The 25520-nt window shown below is 36.6% G+C and overlaps 1 protein-coding gene across 2 annotated transcripts in view; it reads left to right on the forward strand.

The window, feature by feature from the left end:
- Nucleotides 1-25520, forward strand: part of PIK3CA (phosphatidylinositol-4,5-bisphosphate 3-kinase catalytic subunit alpha) — a 43582-nt gene that overhangs the window by 12468 nt on the left and 5594 nt on the right. For both annotated transcript variants that reach the window (XM_032225255.1, XM_032225256.1), the window contains 19 exons: nucleotides 1898-2159; nucleotides 4042-4456; nucleotides 8460-8666; nucleotides 9616-9866; nucleotides 10334-10579; nucleotides 11207-11292; nucleotides 12239-12344; nucleotides 12534-12686; nucleotides 13913-14047; nucleotides 14765-14889; nucleotides 15776-15857; nucleotides 16229-16393; nucleotides 17014-17117; nucleotides 18381-18552; nucleotides 18968-19074; nucleotides 21569-21690; nucleotides 23433-23511; nucleotides 24110-24280; nucleotides 25044-25161. In XM_032225255.1, coding sequence (XP_032081146.1) covers nucleotides 4105-4456; nucleotides 8460-8666; nucleotides 9616-9866; nucleotides 10334-10579; nucleotides 11207-11292; nucleotides 12239-12344; nucleotides 12534-12686; nucleotides 13913-14047; nucleotides 14765-14889; nucleotides 15776-15857; nucleotides 16229-16393; nucleotides 17014-17117; nucleotides 18381-18552; nucleotides 18968-19074; nucleotides 21569-21690; nucleotides 23433-23511; nucleotides 24110-24280; nucleotides 25044-25161 — 2781 coding nt within the window. In that variant the 5' untranslated portion in view covers nucleotides 1898-2159; nucleotides 4042-4104. The remainder of the gene's footprint in view (nucleotides 1-1897; nucleotides 2160-4041; nucleotides 4457-8459; nucleotides 8667-9615; nucleotides 9867-10333; nucleotides 10580-11206; nucleotides 11293-12238; nucleotides 12345-12533; nucleotides 12687-13912; nucleotides 14048-14764; nucleotides 14890-15775; nucleotides 15858-16228; nucleotides 16394-17013; nucleotides 17118-18380; nucleotides 18553-18967; nucleotides 19075-21568; nucleotides 21691-23432; nucleotides 23512-24109; nucleotides 24281-25043; nucleotides 25162-25520) is intronic.

A 25520-nucleotide genomic window follows, 5' to 3' on the forward strand; every position in this document is an offset into this window, starting at 1 on the left:
TGCTTTTTAGTATGCTGTCTAGATTTGCTATAGCTTTCCTCCCCAAGAGCAAGCTTCTTTTAATTTCTTGGCTGCAGTCCCTTATCTGCACTGATCTTGGAGCCGAGAAAAGTAAAATCTGTCACTACCTCCTTTTCTTCCCCATCTATTTGCCAGGAATTGAGAGGGGCGGGTGCCATGATCTTAGTTTTTTTATTTTTTAATTTTTAATTTTTAAAAAAGATTTTATTGGTAAAAAGAAAATACAACATCCATAACTTGTAAAAAACAATACAAGATCTTAGTTTTTTTAATGTTGAGTTTCAAGCCAACTTTTGCACTCTCGTTTTTCACCTGCATCAAGAGGCTCTTTAGTTCCTCTTCACTTTCTGCCATTAGAGTGATATTATCTGCATATCTGAGGTTGTTGATATATTTCCCAGCAATCTTAATTCCAACTTTAGATTCATCTAGCCCTGCCTTTCTCATGATGTGCTTGCATATAAGTTAAATAGGCAGTGTGACAGTATTCAGCCTTGCCGGACTTCTTTACCAATTTTGAACCAATCAGTGGTTTCGTGTCCAGTTCTCACTGTTGCTTCTTGACTCGCATATATATTTCTCGAGACAAATAAGATGGTCTGGTACTCCCATCTCTTTAAGAACTTGTCACAATTTGTTGTGATCCACACAATCAAAGGCTTTAGCATAGTCAGTGAAACAGAAGTAGATGTTTTTCTGAAACTCCCTAGCTTTCTCCATCAGCAGAATGGAGAAAGATGGATAACTAAATCAGCATTCCTGATTTAGTTATCACAATTAGGATCAGGAATTTGCTCACTGAGTGAAGTGGTTGCTGAGTGAAACTATGACTGTGTTTTATGATCTTACTCAGTTTTCCTTTGTTTTATAAACCTGCAAAGATTGTAGATGTGATTGATTATAAGGTTATTTTTTCATCACCATTGCTACTCTGAATAGTCATTAAACAAGGCAGTAACAGGCTAATTACAATCCCATTTATGACAGTTGTCCTGTATGTTGCATGTTCTGTGTTGCTTTTCTCTACTGATGTGAGTTATTAATATATTTTTCATTATATAATTTCAGAATCCTTTTCTGAGCTTCGCACAATGTGGCTTAATCAAAAATAATATGTTGTTTTACATGTGCATAGTTTGTATTTTGTAACATGGTGATATTTCATTAAATAATTTAATGTAAAAATATAAATTCTTACATACCAAATTAGTCTTATTTGTCATTACAGAAGAGGCAGTAAGGAAGGGATTACAAATTTTAGGGAGATGTGAAAGAAAGATGAAAGTCATCTCAGTCTCTGAAGTTTTTTTTTTTTTTAAGTAACTTCAGAAAACAGAAGTGACAAGTTACTAAATACCTTGTCAATGTATATAGACATGTATTGATTGATTGTATTCTTAAGGCAGTCTAACTCCCAAGAAGACACACTCTATATTTAGGATATCAGCTTTAATCAATAACTAATAAATTCAAACATATATTAATTGGTAATTCTATGAGGCATAAAACAGAATGTAAGGTTACAAAGGAAAAAAATCTATGATCTCAGCCCCTAAAATGCCTTTCCCATTCTATAGTATATAATATTTGAGTGCAGTATTGCAGGCTAATTCAGCTCACTGCCAGGAGTTCAATCCTCACTGGCTCAAAGTTGACTCAGCCTTCCATCCTTCCAAGATCGGTAAAATGACCCAAATTGTTGGGAACAATATGTCAACTTTGCAAACCACGTGGAAATGGCTGTAAAGCACTATGAAGTAGTATATGTCTTAACTGCTATTGGTATTGCTATCTGAGTTCTTCTGTCTGTGTAGCTTTCCATGATATAACTTGTTGAAATCATTCTTTTTTCTCCATCTGTCTGTCTCTTTTCTAGGGTCATATGACTTGGACATTTACCCTTCAATAGCTATGTTGAATTTGATTATAAGTTTAGTGTTTTCAATAAAAAATCAAACAGTATGATGTCCAAGAGTTGAGAAGAAGTTCATATAAATATTGTAGAATGTTTCTGGATGATAGAAAAAATCCATTCCTATATTGCAACAATTGGATAACAGAGAACTTCCCAATAATGTGACCATCATGTGAAGTAGGGAGCTGTGTGGGACCTCCCTGTTCCAAAATAATACTTACAGGTACGTTTTTATTTTATTTGCTTGTTTATTTCTCTTCCAAACTCACCAGTCTGCAGGTACTGTGATTTTGTTTAGGGGCAATGAGAAAGTTACATCATGCACTCTAACTTGCAGAAACAAATAATATATGTAGAGAAACATTCAAATGCTGCTGTACCTTAATCCCAAGCATAATTTTAAAAAAGCTTTAGGGTTTAAAAACAACTGTTTCTAGGAAATCCTTTGAAGAGTTGATACCCTGACTAACAAGAAGAGTGTTCCTGAAGTTCGTCTGTGACATTATTGGAGTAAACATCATTCTTTTAACTGAGAGATATTAATTGGGCACGGTCCAAGAATAAATTAGACTTTGCCTTTGTTGAATTCAAAATATTTCAATCCTTTGCATTTTTAAAGAGGATCCACTTTTCAATTTACATTAGTCTTATGTACTTTTATTTGTTAGTGCAGAAATTCTCAAACCTGAATTACCTTGAGACCTGCTTTGCAAAGTGTGCTAGAGTGATCAAGGTCTAACTGGAGAGACTTAAATTTAAAATTTCCATGAATGGGAGGGTCTGTTAAAGTGGGTTTGCATGTGCACTGTATGTATGAGAACTATCCCATGTGTGTATAGCACGAACAAGGTTCTCTCCCAGAGCAAAAAACTATGAATTTAAGAACATATGAGTTTACCAAATGCAAATCTAGTCAAATTTCCTTGTTACTTTATTAAAAATATAATTTTTAAGTAAATCTTTAAGGGGTTTACTTTATTCAAATACAGATATAATTATAGCAAAAGAATTAAAAACTAAAACATACTATATTTTTATCCAGTGACTCAGGTTGCTGATTAAGCTATCATTGGAGGAGGTATTGGATAAGGGAGGAGAGAATCTTATCCAGTGCAACAAATGTATGTCATGGTAAACTGGCCGGATTCTAACTTTTGTTCCAAAATCTGTTTATGGCCAGAACTGTGTCACATTTAACTTCTGACAAAATAACTGTTTTCCTCTTTCAGCCTTCAGGATAAGCCTTAAAACCTGCCTATGCCAACTGGCATGGGGTCTGCCTCTCCTTTCCAAACCCTTCTTGTTTAAGCTTGTTTCCATTTTTGTAACTTTAATTCATTTTTATATTTATAATTGTGGATTTTGCCGCAAAGAGTTGCCTGAACCATGGGGAGATAAATTTAATTAATTATATAACTAATGTACCGTATTTTTCACACTATAAGTCACACCTGGCCATAGGACGCACACAGGTTTAGGGGAGAAAAATAAGAAAAAAAATCAGGCGGAGTCTGAGAGGACCACAGATAGGTGTCCTCATGTGCCAGCTCTGCCTATTGACTCCTGCACTGCAGAAAAGAGCCAGAGGAGGCGGGCAATGATAAAGACAGAAGAGGTGGGGTTTAGCACTGTAAAAGGACCCTGCTGCCACAGCCCGGCTGCTCTTCACCAAAGGCACCAATGCACAGACATTTCCACCCACTTTTGAGGGGGAGAAAGTGCGTCTTATGGAGTGAAAAATATGGTAATTAATTAATACCTGATTGCTCTATCTTTCTGTTCTGTTAAACTCTCTATCTGGCAAATTTGTCCATCTTTGAGTGCTGCCATTTCTGTTTCCTATTTTCTGTTGGGTGGGTTTTTAGGTCCCCGTTAGGCATGGTGAAATACTTTGTCCCTGCAAACGTGCTCCTAGTCAAACGTAGTTTGCAATATTATTAATTTTCCAATGAGCCGTAGGTGGTTCAATTAACCTAATTATGCAGACTGGAAGGCAAATTGTTGACAAATCTTGTATTTGTTGTTGCAGTGCATAGTTCTGAAGGTGTGATATGAAATAAATTGTGATTGTGAAAACACACATAAACCTATTTATCTTTACTTAGTCTTTCCTACAGGAATCTACAATCATAGTTTTTTGATAGTATTCAAAGAAAAGGCCTAACAAAATGCCTCCACGACCATCATCCGGTGAATTATGGGGCATGCACTTAATGCCCCCCAAAATCCTAGTAGAATGTCTTCTACCTAACGGTATGATAGTGACTTTAGAATGCCTCCGTGAGGCCACCTTGTTAAATATTAAACATGAACTCTTTAAAGAAGCTAGAAAATACCCTCTCTATCAGCTCCTTCAAGACGAGTCATCTTACATTTTTGTAAGTGTTACCCAAGAAGCAGAAAGAGAAGAATTCTTTGATGAAACCCGGCGATTGTGTGATCTGCGACTCTTCCAGCCTTTTTTAAAAGTGATAGAACCAGTGGGCAACAGAGAAGAAAAAATTCTGAATCGAGAAATTGGTGAGGCTTGATCTCTCTTTATTTATTGCAACTATAAATATGATTTATTGTTTACAGCACCTATGTATAATGATTTACTGCATGCAATTTAAAATACTTGTAAAGAAAGGTGCCTCACTTCCCTCCAACCTCAGGGAGAGATGATTCATATGATAGGCACTGCTAGTTTTCGGGAATTGTGATTGAATGACCTTTCACCTGATTTTAATTGGGTGAGGAGATACACTCTCTGCATTGTCATGCATACAAAATAATAATTTAGGACATGTTCGAATGCTTCCTCAACTGTGTTGACTGCCAGTCTTCTAGCACTTTTATTTTTAGTATTGTAAATAATTTTGAAAATATGCCCAGAAACTACAGTTGTTTGAACTATCTAAGATGAGGGGAGGTGCTAATCTTTAAATTACTTGGGGCAAGAATATATCAAGGAAGATTTCCTTTCATATGGAGCTGTCTGTGCATATACTCGAGTTATTTGCAGTCCTAGGTGGCGGGTACTTTTATTTATATTTTTGATTCCATTTTTAGTATTGTAAATAATTTTGAAAATATGCCCAGAAACTACAGTTTGGACTAGCTTAAAAATATAGTAACCACATAAGAAAATTTAAAAGTTGAGTGATTTAAATCAAATGTTTTGTTTAGGTGTGTGCTTACTGGCCCTCAAAGTAAGAAAAAAATATGTTTAAATAATAAAGAAATATTGCAAAGGTTGGGGAATAAATGGTTGTTTTGTGATCAACCGGACCCGATAGTCATTGGGTGAATCTGCAATTCGCTCACGTCAGTTGCTGTAATTATACACTTCTAAAACTGATGTGCTCAGTAACTTAAAAAGATTGTTTTGCCCCTTCCAGTAATAAAACAGTCTTTTAACATACAACCAAAACTTAATTTGTTATGCACCACTTCTTGCTTTTATCCTTCCTTTCATATGAGCCAACTTTTAGAATAACTATTAAGATAAATAAAGAGTTATCTGGGGGAGGGGAACCAGGTAGGGGAAATCGGTGCCTCCTGGAACAAAGAAGACTACAGATGGTCCTCAACGTAGGACCATATTTGGGACTGGACTTTTGGTTGTAAGTCATTGCAGTTATAAGTCGGGGTGCCCACATGATCTAGACTCAATATTTTTACCATATTCACAGAGGTGATTAAATGAATCGCATGGTCATAAGTCTGAATTACACATTCATTATGCATATCACGTGGTCACTAAGTGAATCCATCCTCCCAAATTGGCATTTTTGCTGCACTCTGGAAAAAGAGCACAAGTTGTGGTCATGTGATAGACACGGCAACCAGTCATAAAAGGGGGCTGCTTGTCAAGCATCCCAAATGTGGCCATGTGATAAGGATGTGATGCTTTGTGAGCATCTTTTTCATGACTATTATAACTTTGAACATTTATTAATGACAGTTGTAAGTCAAGGACAACCTGCATAAAGCTGTAAAGAAGCATTATGTCCTGTATATCCAAACAGAAACAATTTCCCCATGTTTTCTGTCCACATAACAGCAGGGTCCATATACTATTAGATCCTCTGAGTAAAAGGGAGACAGGATGCCAGTTCCCCTCTCTTCCAATTCTAAGTTCCTATGTTAAGGAAAAATTGACTGATAAGAGAAAAGATAACACCACTAGAAGAATAGAACTGAAGAAGTTTCTTGGGTGAGAAGCAAAATGTCTTCAAAGAAAAAAAAACCCCAAGAAAGTCTAGTTCCCTTTTGAAAAAGCACCTTTAGGATAGCCATGATCTGGATGACTGAGAATTTCCATAGATACTGAAAGCACACCAAATGTATCTTATCGGAGTGGTGGCATCCAAACTCTTTTAATTTATCCCCAAAATAGAACAAATCATACCACTTTTGATTACCGTATTTTTCGGAGTATGAGACGCACCGGATAAGACTCACCAAGGTTTTGAAGAGGCAATTTTTTTAAAAAAGTAGGTAGGTAGATAGAGGGATAGAGACGGAGAAATACAGTAGGTGGGGGGGAGAGAGAGAGAGTAGATAGGTCAGTAGGTAGATAGAGGGATAGAGAGGGAGAGAGAAATACAGTAGGTAGGTAGGGAGAGAGAAAGTAGGTAGGTAGGTTGTTAGAGGGATAGAGAGAAATACAGTAGGTAGGGAGGGAGAGAGAGAGTAGGTAGGTAGGTAGATGTTTCCAGGTGTATTTATCCATGTGCTGGAGAAGGAAATCACTGAAAACCTGCAGCACCTAAGACTTGTTTCTGCTGGCACAGCACTTGATCAATGTAATTCTCATCAACCACTCTAAAGAGCTTTCTGAAAGGGAAAAAAAGTTTTTGCTCTTTGCAAACCTCCCCCAAAAGGCCTATTTTTCAAGAAAACGGGCCCATTTTTTTTTTCAAATAAAAGGCATGAATAGCCTTGGGGGGCTTGCAGAGTGCTCCTGGGAGGGGGGAGAAGAGCCAAAAGGGCCCATTTTTTTGAGAAAACAGGCAGGTTTTTTTGTCAAACAAATTGCATGCATAGCCTTATAGAGGCTTATAGAATGCTGCTGGGGGGGGGGGCAAAAAGTGGCCCATTTTTTGCTTATTTCTGCCCTCCCCAGCCCCCAGGAGCTGTCTGAAAGCCTCCATAAGGCTAGGCACGGCCATTTTGGTGAGGGGGGGGCGGCTTCAGGAGGCAAAAAATGCTGTATTCGATGTATAAGACGCACCCAGATTTTCAGCCTCTTTTGAGGAAAAAAAGTGCGTCTTATACTCCGAAAAATATGGTAAATGAACCTGTTGTCATCGCAGTCCTGGAACCATCCCATATTGAAGGGAAATGTGGTTTGCTTTTGGCTCTTAACAAGATGTGTGATTGCAGCTCTTAATGTATTCTAAGCCATGTTTATGGTTCAACATTTTGTTTCAGCTAGGCTCCTGTTGTTTTTTTAACACATCTTGCTTAAAACAACTGGATTAGCACAACAGGGGGGACACATTTCACATCTATCCTGTTTCGATGAAAATAAGACCTCCCTGGATAATAAGCCCAATCGGTCTCCCCTAAAATACTTAAATGCATGTGCAGCCAGTCCCCGCCATTTACTGGGGAGGGGAGGAACATGCCCCACATGCAACTGCCGTCCATGTGGAATGGCCTCGCAGAGGCCGCTCCTGCAAACCCTAGCTACTGCACCCCTTCTCTTAGTGGCGGCCGCAAAAAAAGCAGCAGGCCCAGCGAGGCTAGGGCTGGCAAGAGTGTGAAACAGAAACAGAACGTCCGGCCCTTTCTGGATCAGCTGATCCACGGGCTGAGGTTAAGGGGTCTCCTGCACCTCAAAAAAAAAAATAAGACCTCTCTTAAAATAAGGCCAAGCGCTTATTTCGGAGGTCAAAAGAAAATAAGACCCCTTCTTATTTTCAGGGTAACACAGTAGCTTGAACTGAAGGGTTCCACCACAAAACCGCAGAGTACAAAATCGCGCTCGACGAAAGCGCGCATTTGACGTCATCACAGCGCGACGAAAACATCGCGCTGTGATCAAAAAATGTAAAAATAAAGCGAAAACCTTACCCTAACCCCCCCAAACCTAACCCTAAACTTAACCCTAAACCTAACCCTAAACCTAACCATTAACGTAACGCTAAACCTAACGCTAACCCTTAACCTAACGTTAAACGTAACGCTAACGCTCTAAACCTAACCCTTAACCTAACCCTAAACCTAACCCTTACCTTTATGTGAATCGGCTTGCTTTAATTTTAATTTTATTTCAATTTTTAATTTTTTTCGTCGCGCTGTGATGACGTCACATGCGCGCTTTCGTCGATCGCGATTTTGTCCTCCGCGGTTTTGACGGGTCACGGAACTGAAGAACCAGCCCCAGTTCTTGGGGTACTTCCTGGAGATAGTTGCAACATGCTTGATATTCAAGCCCAGAGCTGGGTTTTGTCCAATCTCCAGCAGGTTTTGAGATGGGATGGTGAAGCCTTGCACTCTAGCACTGTCTCAAAGGAGGTGTTTTTCTTTTTAGGTTTTGCTATTGGCATGCCCGTTTGTGAATTTGACTTGGTAAAGGATCCAGAAGTTCAGGATTTCAGACGAAACATTCTTAACGTTTGCAAAGAAGCAGTAGAACTACGAGATGCTAATGCTCCCCATAGTAGAGCCTTGTACGTCTGTCCCCCAAACATAGAATCATCTGATCTACCAAAGCATATATACAATAAACTTGATAAAGGTAAAGAAAATGCACTAATTAATTGTTTCAGCATTTCAGAGAATTGGGATGATACTTTATGAATTTGTACTGTAAATTGTAAAGCAAACTTTGAAGCGCACACCACGCTGGTCTGTGTCCATAATAGATTTTATTTGATGTACGTTGCTCTCACATCAGAGTAATCTGTTCAGTACAAATAGTTTATTTTAAAGATACACCTTTATTTGTTTGGTGTAACCATTTCTTCTCAAATTAATAATAATCACAAAAGTTTCCAGAAGTTTTTGTTATTTATTGTATAGTAAACCACCAATGAATTCAGCTGTTGTTTTCTAAGTGGAATTGAAATGTTGTAGCAAGATTGTAGACATCCTTCCCCTTTGCCTTTCTCCCCTCTCCCCCACCACCCCCACCCCATATCTCCTCCCTGCCTGTTAAATTTATTTGCATGTTGCTGGTACAACTTTAAACAAAAGGAGAAACTTGACTTGATACAATCAGTTCTCCTTCCTGTCCAAACTGACTCTTTCTGTTCTGCAACAGCAATTTGTCTTTCTCCCTCCTTCCTGTGCTGCCTGTTCCAGAACCAGAAAAGGTGCAGCACCTCTGGGTCCTAGGATCCTCCATCTCACCTGCCTCCTGCTATTACTGCTGATACAGCCGGAATCTCTCCAAGCCCTTTCACTGATTTCTGCCTCTCACCCTGCTACAGTATATCAGTTTGGCAATTTATAATCCTGTTGCCTTATAGCCTTTTTATTCATGTTTCTAAAACCTAATTGTTACCATTATATCAGAAAAAGATGGATGGTATTTAGTGCTTTAGGTCTGTTCATTTTTTGTTTTGTTTTAATTTTAGGATATGTATGATGTAGAATAACTTAAAAGGAGCAGAGCTTTTTCCTTCTGTCTGCTGTTCCATGGTATGATACCTAATGCAATCCAAACCACATTTCTTTTCTTTCAGGTCAAATAATAGTAGTGATTTGGGTTATAGTCTCCCCCAACAATGACAAACAGAAGTACACCTTAAAAATCAATCACGATTATGTGCCAGAACAAGTAATTGCTGAAGCAATCAGGAAAAAAACACGTAGTATGTTGCTATCGTCAGAACAGCTGAAACTCTGTGTGCTGGAGTACCAGGGGAAGTATATTTTAAAAGTCTGTGGCTGTGACGAGTATTTGTTAGAAAAACATCCACTGAGTCAGTATAAGGTAAGTGAATATCAAGTATATTTTCATAATTAATGTCATTCATCCAAGATGGAGTCGGGGAATTGTGGGAAAACAGACTTGTGTAAATAAGAAAAATGTATCAGGTGTAAAATGCAATGCTCTGGAACTATTTTTATGTGTGTGTTATTTAGCAGGTTTACTGGGAAATTTTGAATATTTTACTTACTTAATATAATGTATTGTTATATAGTGGAAATCAATCTTACTGACTCCAGTGCCTGACAGGTCAACTGTTTGAAATAAAATGGTAACACTTTATTTAACCTTAGCCTGAGTGTTGCATGTTAGCTTCATTAGATGCTGGTGTTGTGTTACCTTTTGGCCCTAAATAGCAAAATCTTAACAGTGCTGACATTGTGAACTTCCTAGCTACGTAAAGATGATTCAGAAGAGGTATGTCCAGGATAGTCATTGTGCTTTTGTTTTGTTCTGCTTACCTATTTCAGTATATTCGGAGCTGTATCATGCTTGGCCGAATGCCGAATTTGATGCTGATGACTAAAGAGAGTCTCTACGCCCAACTGCCATTGGATACTTTTGCAATGCCATCTTATTCTAGGCGTATATCTACAGCTACTCCTTACATGAATGGGGAAGCTTCTGCCAAATCTCTCTGGGCTATTAACAGTCATCTGAGAATTAAGATTCTCTGTGCTACTTATGTAAATGTAAATATTCGGGACATTGACAAGGTAGGTAGGAGAGGAACACTAGATGTGTGGGTATGATCGTTGTGTTCTTGATTAGCAACATAAAAATATGTTCTGATTCTGAACTCTCTGTGGACTATCTTAACAAAAACAATCCAATCAGAAATGGAAGTTGATTAGTAAATGTTCTGATGAGGGTGTCATGGGTCCCTCTTATTGAAATTTATGTGTTTTGGTTTACCACTTGGATCATCTTAAAATACTTTTTGTTACAAACTTCTTTTTTCTTTGGATACTCATCCAAGTTTGAACTATATCAGAAATTCGGTAAACTTTTACACAGGGCCTTGATTTTATTCTGCAGAATTTTAATGCTTGCATTTAGTCTTAAATGTGGTGGATTTGCAATATAAAAAAAAGTAATTTTGCTAATTCTTCTGTTAAAAGAAAACATTTTTATTGGCCTGTACTTGCTAATTCTATTTAATTTGAAAGTTGCTCTTAATTGCCTTGAGTTATTTATAAAAATATTACATGCAGGATACAAATAAAGAAATAAAATAAACATAAATATAATCAATCAATTGATTGTACATTTTGTACATTTTGCTTTTCTTGAACCAGTGTCAATTTTTAGCGCCTCTATGATTATGTTTATACTTTTTTCAGATTTATGTCCGAACTGGTATCTATCATGGAGGAGAGCCTTTATGTGATAATGTAAATACTCAAAGAGTACCTTGTTCCAATCCCAGGTAAATGATACAAATGAAATAAAGAAAAGGAAACTAACCCTTTGTATTGAGAGAGCACATCATGATATGTTTACTTATATTCAAGTGTAGAAGGATGGATGGCATGTTTTGGCATGCTACTTTTTCACTTAATGTCAACTAACGTTTGTGCTTAATTTGATATTTTTTATATGAGCAAATCCAGACGATGACATTCAAATTTTCTCTATCAAGAGTATGCTTAGGTAATTTATTCCCTTGCTGATAAAGAGTGAATTTGTCTCATGACATTGCACTTTATGACTGGCATAAAGTGACTTAGCAATAGAAATTCTAGTCCCAACTGAGGTCAAAAGCTAAGGAATATCTTTACTGCCCATGACCATTATCTGGATAGTTTGTTTTCGTGTAGTTAATTTCTTTGAACAAGTGTTAGAATGCCTCTTCCTGGGATTATACAATTCCTACATTATGCTTTGTGCAAGTGCAGTATAGCCATCTGTTAACTCTGAAGCTGAAATCTGTCTCCTTTACTCTCTCTAATTGGCATAAATAAGGGGGAAAGTGTACCATGCTCAGTTTTGATAATGGCATAGGGCATTCTGGCTAGCTCTAACAGAGCTGCATTCAAAATGGAATGTTCAGAATAGCCTTTCCAGGGGTGTCAAATTCTCAGCCCACGGGCCAGATGCATCATGCGCTGGCCACACCCACACCCAGTTTAGCGAGAGGGTGGAGTCGTGATAAGTCACACAATGATGATGTTATGACGCAAGTTTGACACCTCTGCCCTAAGCTCTTTAGGACTTTCCAGATGACCACTGATTGTGCTGTACCTGCCCCATTAGAATAGCTAAATAAGCAGTTGTACCCAGGAAATAATCAGTAATGGCTAAAAATCTTTGTTACCAATTTTTGATTTACCATGTCATTGAAAAATATTTGGCAATAAACATATCTCTTTCAGATGGAATGAATGGCTGCAGTATGAGATGCTTGTACTTGATCTTCCACGCGCTGCTCGGCTTTGCCTTTCTATCTGCTCTGTTAAAGGCAGAAAGGGTGCAAAGGAGGTAAAATTCTTCTCATGACTATTAGAAATGTAGGGCAAACTGTTGTTTTAAAAATATCAACATTTATACTGTCTTGATTGATAAAAATAGTACTGTAACTTATGTTTCCTCGTTTATTTCCTTAAAATCTGAGTTTGCAATATCTTACTAATAGAGGAGACTAAACACTGATTATTTGCTCTTTTGAAGGAGCACTGCCCATTGGCGTGGGGAAATATTAACATGTTTGATTACACAGACACTCTTGTTTCTGGCAAAATGGCTCTGAATCTGTGGCCTGTCCCCCATGGGTTAGAAGACCTTCTTAATCCTATTGGAGTCACCGGATCCAACCCAAATAAGGTAAATAATAATAATAATGACTCAATAGATAGATAAAAACGCCAAACTCAGTCCAACCATCTGACTTTGCAGCCAGGGGAGAGTAGAGTATAAGACAAAGAATTGGAGAGGATCAAAAAGTACTGAAAATCCAAAGTGAAAAACTATGGTATAACTGGAGAGAAGTTCGGTCTACTAGTAGTTAGGACAGCAGGCTAGAAAGTTGGAGACCATGAGTCCAAGTCCTGCCTTAGGCATGAAAACCAGGTGGGCAAATTTGGACACGTTAGTCTCTCTCTCTCAGACTAACCCATCTTAAAGGGTGGTTGTTGTGGGAAAATAGGAAAAGGAAAGAACATTAGGTATGTTCACCACCTTGAATTATTTATAAAAATAATAAAGGCAGGATACAAATAAATAGATGACCATGGTGGTCCCAATACTAGGTATTCTACCACAACAAATTGGATGGCACTTAAAGAAATTGATGCATTGAAAAAATTTCCACCTATCAATTACAAAAGGCCACATTGCTTGGATCTGCACTTAAACTATTCTGCTATACATAATAGCATTCAAAATTATTGGGAAAAATTCAATGCATCAGAAAGCTAATACCCGCTAATGAACTGGCAATTGTGATTTCACATTATTGTGTTTATAATAAAATATTTAAAGCCAATTTCTAGCATACTTCATTGTCTTAAATCAGAGGTTTTGATCATAATTCCTAAAATTGTCTGTAAAACATCCCATCATAGATTCAAAGCTTTTGAAAGATTTCGTTGGTCTCATTTCTTTTCAAGTTAGGCGAACCATTATTTTTTTAAAGTTACAGAAGAAAGAAATTGTTAACTACCTGCAGAATAATATTAATTGTATTTAATTTTAATTAATTTTTAAATTTTGCTTAAATTAAACTTTATTTTTGTCCATGCTTCACTTACTTTCATTTGCATACCATTCTGTTTTACAGTAATAAGGTGGTAAAATATTATTTTGGGCGTAGTCAGGATTTACGTGGCTCTTCCATGTAGCACACAAATAAACACCAACTAATTGGCATGAAAAGAATTGAGCAGAAATCCCTGCTTCAGCTTTCAACAGATACATTCATGTTCTCTGTACAAGATTATATGCAAGAAGCAGTACTAATGATCTAAGACAGTTAAACATTTTAGTTATTTTAAGTTTTGTATTTTCACGCTATTTCTGTCTATAAATGAAAGAACATGTTTTCTCTTTAGGAAACTCCTTGTTTGGAACTGGAATTTGATTGGTTTAGCAGTCCTGTCAAGTTTCCTGACATGTCAGTAATAGAAGAACATGCCAATTGGATTATTTCTCGAGAACAAGGATTTAATTACAACCATGCAGGGCTGGTGAGGACTTTTTTTTTCCTTCTCTAGTTTTCTTGGGGCTAAGAACATGAACAATGAGCCACAGCAAACTCCTAGGTCCTTTTTGAATAGAAATATAGCTATCAACCTCCTCTTTAGGTAGCAAAATAAAATAACAATTGTTTTACATCTTCAAAATGTAAAATTCAAAATTGTATAGTACTAATAGCATGAGTTCAGTGTCGTGACCTAACAATAAAATTGTAACTATCTGTATACCCGAGTCCTCACCTGATTGAAAACTCTAAACAGGCTCATTAATATAATTGCCCTTCTTTAGATATATTCCATATTAAGTCATTGAATAACTTTTATTTAAAATAAACATTTTTTAAAAAAAAATAATATGTGCAAGCTTATTGATTTATGGGGGGAAACCCACAGATTTTAGTTCATCAAATTATATCATAGTGGGAAAAAATATTAAATCATCTATGTCTATAATGCTGTATTTTTAAATCATTTGAGGAAGCATCAAAACCTGTTTGAAGATCTCTGGAACTTCATGCACATTCTTTAGTGCTGAACAAAGAAACACTTTTTCCATTACAAACCTTGTAACAGAAATATTCCCAAGCACAGTTTTCCGTCCGCTGATTCAGAAGATAAAATAAGTCTTTTTGAGCCTTTTTGGCAATAACAGCATTTGAACAAGGTGTTCATTATATGAATGATGCTATGTATTCTTTTCTTCCACAGAGTAACAGAATAGCTAGAGATAATGAGTTAAGAGACAACGACAAAGAGCAGCTCCGGGCTATCTGTACTAGAGACCCCTTATCTGAAATAACTGAACAAGAAAAAGACTTCCTTTGGAGCCACAGGTATAACAACCAGCTTTTCAGTATGTAAATGATATTACAGAGCATAGCTATGTCTATAGTTCTTAGATATGATCCAGCTCAGAGGTGATATTCAGCAGGTTCTGACCAGTTCTGGAGAACCAGTAGCGGAAATTTTAAATAGTTCAGAGAACCGGTAAATACCACCTCTGACTGACCCTGCCCCCATCTATTCTCTACCTCCAGAGTCCCGGCTGATCAGGAGGAAGAGGGGAATTTTGTAGTAACCTTTCCGTGGGATGGGAATGGTGATTTTATAGTATCCTTCCCCTGCCATGCCCACCAAGCTATACCCACAGAACCAGTAGTAAAAAATTTTGAATCCCACCACAGATTCAGCTGCCCCAAACTTGGGTAGAGGTTTTTTATACGGAATTTTATTTCTGTAAACTGCCCAGAGTCACTATGAGTGAATTAGGCAGCCATAAAATTTTTCTTAATAAATAAAGAAACCACCTGAACGTAGAAATTTTAAAAAAAATGTATCGAGAGTAGTTTGTGCTATTTGCATTTGTTTAACCAAAATATTAGTTCTCTTAATATATAGGGTTCAGTTCCAGTTCAAAACAGGAGATTATTCCTAAAGTTTTAAATGTATTAAGTGATCTAAATATGTTTTACTTAAAGCCACCAAGGTCTTTTGAGATTATATTGATGACACTGATTCTATATATTTTTTCTGGAGTATGGGCCTATGTCCTGCTTTAAGACTCATTCTTCTGACATTTGAGAATGTTCTTTTCAAACAAAATTTTTTAAAAATACTATCCTTAGTTTAATATATTATTTCTTGATTCATATAGATTTCATACAGAAGTAATACATAGAATTATTTGTGCAATATACTTCTCTCTGTCTTCTTTTTCAGGCACTACTGTGTATCTATGCCTGAAATCCTACCTAAACTTCTTTTGTCTGTTAAATGGAATTCCAGGGATGAAGTAGCCCAGGTAAAAAGTTTATTGCTGAACAAATGCCTTAAAAACTTGTTTATTAAGCAGGACTTCTTTAATGTTTCATTATAGTAAGATGCTATTATATTATATCTGATGCAATATGGGATAATATGATAAGATTCCCTGGGGCTACTGGGCCTGTTGAATGGGCAGAACATCCATATTTAGAGATGGAGCACCATTAGCTACCAAGTTTTATGGACTAAAAGCCAGCCATTAACTTATGTCCTCTTTCTACCCTTCTCACAATACCTGGTAGTCCATTGTTGGAAACAGGGTAATAGCTGAGAAGAATTTGGTCTGACTCAGAAGGTTGTTTTCATGACTGTAGTCAAAATTTTGCTCTCTTACTGTATCTCACACAGATGTACTGCTTGATAAAAGACTGGCCTCAAATCAGGCCCGAGCAAGCAATGGAGCTTCTGGACTGCAATTATCCAGATCCAATGATGCGAGCCTTTGCAATTCGGTGTTTGGAAAAATACTTGACAGATGACAAACTCTCTCAGTATTTGATTCAGCTGGTTCAGGTACTGTGCTCTGTTTGAAATAACTGTGCTTCTATCGTATGTACAGGAATTCAAAAGCTGCATACTTAAATGAAATTTCCCAAAGGACAGTATGACAGAATTTTTCTTATGGAATTTTTAAAGTGATTTGGAATTCATGAGAGGAGGAAAGCAAAGAAAAAATGTAACTGAAAAGAACTGTTTTATGGGCAGCTATCTGAAAAGTTACCACTGCACAAGACGCAAGCGTCTGCAGTTTACAAATGAGCATCATTAAAAAATGAGATAAAATCCTAAATCATTAGCCCACCCAATAACCAAACCCCAATACCTACTTAAAGGTATCGGTTAGAAAACATAGTACAGGATGTCTTCATTGAATTACCGCTTGTTCATGGTGGTAAATGAGGGGGACTTATGTCAGGTCTTCGTAGTTGTTGCCATCACAGTGACCCCACTTCCACGTGTCGTAAGACACTTTACAACAGGCTTAGAATTACATTGTTGCAGATGCTCCCAATTACCATCATTAAGCAAAGACTACCTGTATACAAATACCCATTGCTGATGTCCTCAGGAGTGTTCCAGCCTTAGAAATACTGATAATGCCAATCACAATTCAATTTCATTGTTATCTCTAGGTTCTGAAGTATGAACAGTACTTGGATAGCCTCTTGGTAAGATTTTTACTCAAAAAGGCACTGACTAATCAGAGAATAGGACACTTCTTCTTTTGGCATTTAAAGTAAGTTTAGATTATTGTTGTTGTTCTTAATCTCTTTTACATGAAACTCAAATCAACTGAACATTTAAAAATGTGTTACAAATACCATTGACTGGTGCTAACGGCCAGCATCCTAGGTATCAACCAAGTAAATTCTTAAGATGTACGATGCTCTGAGTAGCGCAGTTTTTTGCAGTTCTACTGATATTATTGCAGAAAGCTGCAATTTCTTGATGTATTTTATAAAATTCTTGGACATTGTATCAAGTGCCCCGATGACAATGGGTATCTGTTGTTGTTGTTGTTGTTGTTGTTATATACTTTATTCATTAAACATGAAACTCAGCCAACTGAACATTCAAAAATGCATTACAAATACCAGTGACTGGTGCTAATGGTTGATACGGGTTGCTACCAGCGTCCTAGGTATCAACCAAGTACCTTATTAAAATATAAGATGTTCCGAGTAGCACAGTTTTTTGCAGTTCCGCTGGTGTTATTGCAGGAAGTTGCAATTTGTTGATGTATCTTGTAAAATTCTTGGACATGGTGCCAAGTGCCCCGATGACAATGGGTATCACTGTTACATGCTTCATCCATAGCTCTGTAGTTTCGATGGCCAGATCACATATTTCATTATTTATTATATTATTATTATTATACAATTGTATCACAGCGGCCAGTTGTTTCGCCGGATTTGGCATTGGTTACTAGTCGGGCCCCACCCAGGGGCCTAGGACGTCGTAACGTATTTTCGTAATATGCGTGCAGATCCAAGCAGTGCGGCTTTTTGCATTTGGCTGATGGTGATTTTGTCAATTTTTAACTGTTTTAAATGTAATTCCAGTGCTTTTGGAATAGCACCCAGTGTGCCAATTACCACTGGAATTACCACTGCTGGTTTGTGCCATAGTCGTTGAATTTCGATTTTTAAGTCTTATTATTATTATTATTATTATTATTATTATTATTATTTTCATTCATTCATTCTAAACCACCCATCTCCCTTAAAGAGTATTACATTATAATACCTTGTATTATAAAGACAAGGAATCTAAGCTTAACTATCTTGTGACTAAGAAGCTAAAATAGTTTTTTTTTAATGTTTTATATGATTGAAAATATACTTGATAAACAAGATCTTCCAGTAACTCTTTTGGCTCTAAAATAAATGCCAAAAAGTTGGTGATATTAAACCATTATCATAACATAAAATTGAATATGTTTTATGAACACCTTTAGCAATCCATATCATTACTTAAGCTAAGATATTCTTATGTATAGGTCTGAAATGCACAATAAAAATGTGAGCCAGAGATTTGGTCTGCTCTTGGATTCCTACTGCCGAGCTTGTGGAATGTACCTAAAACATTTGAGCCGACAAGTGGAAGCTATGGAAAAATTGATTAACCTCACAGATATCCTGAAGCAGGAGAAAAAGGATGAAACACAAAAGGTAAAATTATGCATCAGCAAAATAAGGTTTAAAATTGTGGCATGTTTTATATTTTATTATTAGATTTTCACATTGCCTTTAGTACATTATAAGTATCTCAAGGTGGCGAATATACTCCTATTTTCCCCACAACCTGTAAGGTGACTAAAAGAGAATGACTAGGCCAAGGTCACCCAGTCAGCTTTCATGCCTAAGGGGGGACTAGAACTGATCAATGCCTGGTTTCTAGGTCAGCACCTTAGCCATTATAGCAAACTGGCTCCAACTATATGTATTTAGAAAGCAGCATTTGTAGAATTTGCTGTATTTTTCTCCCATTGAAATGTTTCAAATACCATGCTGGTATTCATGCTAAAAGCAAAACTTTTGAAATATATGGGTCTATCATTAACTACTCAGTGCTGTCATTAAACAGGTACAGATGAAATTCCTTGTGGAGCAAATGAGGCGGCCGGACTTCATGGATGCTCTTCAAGGCTTCATATCTCCTCTTAATCCTGCTCATCAGCTTGGAACTCTGAGGTATTGTTTCCTTTCCAGAAATTATTTGAGCCAGGAATATATATGGAATGTGAATAATGGATCAGCAGGATGGTATCAAAATATGAATTCTTAAAAGTATGAGTTCACTTTGTTTTCTTCGTCCTGATTTGATCTTGCAACTTGTAGGACAAAGACTGTTGAATTAAGATGGCCCAAGAAAATATTAAATTTATTGGCATAAGGAAACCAATGATGATACAAAGTAATTGTTACATTTTGTATACCAAATACCACTCACTCATCATGAAATGTCCAGAACTGTAAAGCCTACAAACTTGAAATTTGGCATCTATGTTCCTCTTGGCTTCTAGGTGCTTGCTAAGAAAGGATTTTTCAAAATGACCATCACATCATTAGTATTTTTAATAAAGTAATTAACACGCTCTGATGCTAAGGAGTTCTACTCCCTCTCCCCACTGAAAAGAACTCTGTTCCAACTGCCAGTTGCCTCACATTCCATTACCTCAGTTCAAACTGGCAGATATTCCACTCCTTCACTCAGGAGCGGTCTTGGGCTGCTTAGAGTACTAAACATCAGTACCTCACCAAAATGTTTATGTCTTCCACCTATGGAACTGCTTCCGGACTCAAGGCTGCTGGAGCAATATTCCCCTATGTGTTTCAATCACCGACCATCACTGAGCCAACAGATTGTGAACCAAATTTCTCCTGCATAGCCCAATCACACAGCTTCATCACGAAGCATGGGTATCCAGCTAGTAAATGAATAAAATTGTGTGTTAAAATAAATAAAACAATTGAAATATCTTTATTATTTCTTTCAAATAATGAAATGATACCATGAAAGAGATGGTATAACTAAGACTTTCAGAGTTAGAAAAAAGTAATCAGTGTGCTCCTTATCATCCAAGATTCAATTTCCCCCTTTTCAGTCAGCATAGATGTCTTAATGACCTAGAAAAGACATCTCATGATCGGTTGACCACCATGTTTCTTATATCACACACAGATTTCACTTTGCATTCCATGACTAGATTATAGTTAAATTCTAGAGTCTACCAATTAAAACTGAAACTATACTGGTAGGTTATTAAACCAATCATTGCTGATTTCTTTGAACCTATGATTCTTAATTAGCTTTTTTGCATCTTTCCTATTACTAACTTATAAATTTGTCCAGCACAATTTGATTTTGATTAAAAGTAAAAGTATTTCAAATGTGGAATGTTTCAAACTTGGAAAAATAAAGTCAAAAGAATGTGTTGCAAGCTCAAAACATTTTGCGCACATACACTATATTGCCAAAAGTATTCGCTCACCCATCCAAATAATCAAAATCAGGTGTTCCAATCACTTTCATGGCCACAGGTGTATAAAATCAAGTACCTAGGCATGCAGACTGTTTTTACAAACATTTGTGAAAGAATGGGTTGCTCTCAGGAGCTTAGTGAATTCCAGCGTGGAACTATGATAGGATGCCACCTGTGCAACAAATCCAGTTGTGAAATTTCCACGCTCCTAAATATTCCACAGTCAACTGTCAGCTGTATTATAAGAACGTGGAAGTGTTTGGGAACGACAGCAACTCAGCCACGAAGTGGTAGGCCACATAAACTCGTCCAACATTAGTGTGTGACCTCACAAATGCGCTTCTGGAAGAATGGTCAAAAATTCCCACAAACACACTCCTGAACCTTGTGGACAGCCTTCCCCGAAGAGTTGAAGCTGTTATAGCTGCATAGGGTGGACCAAAGTCATATTGAACCCTATGGATTAGGAATGGGATATCACTTACAATAAGTTCATATGCGAGTAAAGGCAGGTGAACAAATACTTTTGGCAGTATAGTGTATATTGTACCTAAATAACATGCCTTATTTAGATTATCTACATTAAATTACATTTTTTTTGCTTTGGAGTGTCTATTCAGATTAATTGATCAAAGTTGGATCAAATTAAACTTGTGCCTTTATGTTCTGTATTCTGCAAAACTATTTCACTGTAGCAGAGTATATCAATGTAATATTGCAATAAATACAATTATATAAAATTAAATTTATCAAAGCATTAGCAATGTATGATATTCCCTTTATAACTGTTTTATAAATTCTGTTAAATTCTAATAAATTCTAAATCACTCCAAAATCAGGTGGGGTTAATCAGAAGTCAATCTCATGGGGATTTTTGCTGATTTTAATTAAGGAAAACCTACTCCTTCAAAAAAGCATCTCTGTAAATTATTGTCCAACAAATGTTTCTATAAACTTCAATTCAGAATGGCTTTTTCAATGCAGTTTTTCGTTCATGGCATGAACAGTGACAGTGTTGCTTTAGATTGGATATATTTTGTGGTTAAAACTAATTCACAGTGATACATTTTCATTATAAATTATAATTAGAGAATGATCATTAGAAGTGAAAAGTTAATCTACTTCTAAGGGTTCTACAGAAATGTAATAATTCATGTCTACTGGAACAAAACTTGTTTAAACCAATATCTATTTCTTTGTAGGCTTGAGGAATGCAGGATTATGTCCTCTGCCAAAAGACCCTTATGGCTTAATTGGGAAAACCCAGATATTATGTCTGAGCTGCTATTTCAGAACAATGAGATCATCTTTAAAAATGGGGATGGTAAAGAAAAACATTTTGTTCTAATTTCTACATTGTTGTTTTCACTATCCTGCCTTGAAACACTCCAATTCAGAGTGTATATCCCAGCATAAAAATTCATTTCACATGGATATCTGGATACTGACACAGTGGTATCCCTATGCATCCCAGGATATATATCTGAGATTATTTTCTGAAGGTATTTCTTGCCCTTCTAAATCCAAATTTATTCATACTTATTGAGCATAATGGTATCAGGTGAAGATTTCACACAGAGCAGGAGATTGTTCTTTTCTATCGAACAGTTTAAATGTGTTTCTCTCCTATGTGAGAGCCCTCTGTTAATTTTGAAAATAGCAATAGAATTTAGAATAGAATAACAAAGTTGGAATGGACCTTGGAGGTCTTCTAGTCCAATCACCATCTTAGGCAGGAAACTCTATACCATTTTAGACAAATGGTTATCCAACATCTTAAAAAACTTCCAGTGTTGGAGCATTCATAACTTCTGGAGGCAAGTTGTTCCACTGATAAATTGTTCTGTCAGGAAATTTCTCCTCAGTTCTAAGTTGCTTCTCTCCTTGATTAGTTTCCACCTATTGCTTCTTGTTGTGCCTCAGGTGCACTGGAGAATAGTTTGACTCCCTCTTCTTTGTGGCAACCCCTGAGATATTGAAAGACTGCTATCAAGTCTCCCCTGGTCATCCTTTTCATTAAACTAGACATACAGTTCCTGCAGCCATTCTTCATATGTTTTGGCCTCCAGTCCCCTAATCACCTTTGTTGCTCTTCTCTGCACTCTTACACTTATATACCACTTCACAGTGCTTTACAGCCCTCTCTCTAAGCGGTTTACAGAGTCAGCATATTGCCCCCATCTATCAGGGTCCTCATTTTACCGACTTTGGAAGGATGGAAGGCTGAGTCTGGTGAGCCTGGTGAGATTTGAACTGCTAAATTGCAGGCAGCCGGCAGGCAGCAGAAGTAGCCTGCAGTAATGCACTCTAACCACTGTGCTACCGTGGCTCATAACATAACATTTTAGCAATGCTCAACTGATTTTTTTCCTGGGCAAATTTCTTTTTGTTTTTTAAAGAAGGAATTTGGTGCTTTATATTTGTATGAAAACTTCTGGCAAAAACTCACATCATTTCCATTCTGATGAGCAGGGCAATCGATTTACAGAGTATTGGAGATAGAAGGAGAAATAATGGAGAGGGGAATTTCCAGCCTAAGGAACAATGCTGCCATCATGGTTGAACTTCCTACTAAATATTTGGGGATCCTGCAGTTTTCTTGATGAAACCCTGGGTGGAATAGGTAGATGCTTTGTTTAAGAGAGAAGTCCTTGCAGGGACATTGTTGCTTGTTCCTGTTCTCTTTTACTCTGATCTAATAGTATCACAAAAGAATTACCTTTACCTGGCCACAGAGTATACAGGCACATGCAGTGACTGCTATAGGTATATTCTCTTTTGGTCAAGAAATGAAGTTATTTTGTTGAAGTTGAGAACTGACTATAATATTTGGTGATCTCTGCTTCTGTCCCCTATAGTGCCTATCACAAAGTTTATAAACGTTATTCCTAAACTCAGCATCTCTGGATTAAAACTGGATTTTAACATCAGCTGGTTTAACAGTCTTTAAAGTAATCTTAATAAAAAATACTGTACATTTGATTAAAAAAAACAAAAAATAAAGTTGTAAAAACTCTATTCAGTTTTCTAAAATTCATCCCTTACATAATGCATTTTTTTATCCAGACCTACGCCAGGATATGCTCACGCTTCAAATAATTCGAATTATGGAGAACATCTGGCAAAATCAAGGCCTTGATCTTAGGCAAGTATTCCTAAATTCTGCCAATAGTTCTATTTGTGTTTTTCCTTTCTGCTGCTGTCTAATAAAGAATATGATCTTGGTCAAGAGTTTGCAGCAAATATTACATCATCACTTATCACGGCTTTATCAATGTTACAAGTGTTTCAATTTGTTTGCAGTCTTTTTTCTTTGTGCAGGATGACTTTGCATTTTGTTTCATTCAAGCAGCTCAGGAAAGTACCACTGTGTTCTAATGTTTTGTGTATCTCCATTGTATACATTTGCCAAGATTTAAAAAGCCCTTTCAGGCATTCACGGTGGAATATTTCAAATGAAAGAACAGATCTTGCCCTATACCACAAAGTGTGCATGAAACTTTCTCCATTTTAGACATAACATGTGGGCCCTTGGAACTATTTGCACAATTGTTTAAAATCTCTTCTTAATGACAATATAGCTCAATGACGAGTGTGAGGTTAATTAGATTCCATTAGAAAACCCAAGCCTAATTATTGCAGTCTAGGGTTGCATACCTGTGCATTTTGTTCGATGGACATACTCATTTACTAGTATTTTGACAAATCTATTGGAAAACAAAAGTGTCATGTTCTTTTTTTAGGATGCTACCTTATGGATGCTTATCTATTGGTGACTGTGTGGGGCTTATTGAAGTTGTGAGAAATTCACATACAATCATGCAGATCCAGTGCAAGGGTGGCCTTAAAGGTGCGCTGCAATTCAACAGCCACACCTTACACCAGTGGCTTAAAGACAAGAACAAAGGGGAAATGTGAGTTGAATAACTAACCTTTATTATTATTATTTTTAAAATAATCTGTTCTTGATTAAGCCTAATCATCTTGACTTTTCCTCTGCTAAAAACTATTGTGCTCACAACCCAAGGACGTTAAGCACACCAATAAGTGTAGAACTCAGTGGATGATTGACACTTGTCATCCAGCTTCCTTGATTGTGGCGGAGATGTAAAGTTAGGGTGATGTAACAGCATGCACAACTTTGTATCTTCTGTAAAATCCTCACCACCACCACCACAACATAGTAAAGATTTTCCAAACAAACTTCTAATAAATGCCAGAGTTCTCTGTAAATGTTACAGAAGCTTAGTTTATGTGATAGACAGTATATTAATGGTGGATGTTGGCAGCTGGAAAATACCAAAAGTACTATAAAAGTTGTAGCTTTGGAGGACAGCTCAAATCAGCTGGCATGGAATCTGATGTAATGATCTACAGCATAGATATAATAAAGTTTGTTATTTCATCACAAAATTATTGGACAGCAGGGTTTGATAATGGACAAAGATCTACATAAGATTTTGCACTCTGTATATTTTGTTAACTTAAAAATCATGCTATTAATACTTTAATTAAAAAGGAATCTTTAAAATCTTTTTTTTAACTTTCTCTTCTGCCAAAATGTTTGTAAGGTTATTACAAGATGGCTACAAGAATTAATAATTATTCTACATTATTTGACATGTCAAAATAACAAAGTAGTCTTTACCTAACTAACATTTTTTTTATATTTCCTAGGTATGATCCAGCTATCGATTTGTTTACTCGCTCCTGTGCTGGCTATTGTGTAGCTACTTTTATATTGGGAATTGGTGATCGTCATAATAGCAACATTATGGTAAAAGATGATGGGCAGGTAAAAATATTTGAAATATATTCTCTTTCAGTATCTTTATTTATGGGGTGCAATAATTGTCATATTTTCTATCTTAGAGATATATTTTGTGCATCAGTTGAGGATATTATAGATATGGGTCCTGTGTTCTCTGTGCACTGTAAGAATCTTTAGCTCTAGTAACATTCACATGGGACACAAGCAAAGAAGCGTAGACCGTAACACTACAAATGTGACCTGAGAATATTCTTTAGAATTCACCCAGTGTTTTCCATTTCATTGGAAACTTCATTGTTTTGTGGAAATCCCTCCCCCACGCACAGTTAAGATTTTCCAAACAAACTTCTAATAAATGCGAGAGTTCTCTAGTACATTTTGAA

This window comes from Thamnophis elegans, chromosome 10 (genome assembly GCF_009769535.1).
Source record: "Thamnophis elegans isolate rThaEle1 chromosome 10, rThaEle1.pri, whole genome shotgun sequence".
Lineage (NCBI taxonomy): Eukaryota > Metazoa > Chordata > Lepidosauria > Squamata > Colubridae > Thamnophis > Thamnophis elegans.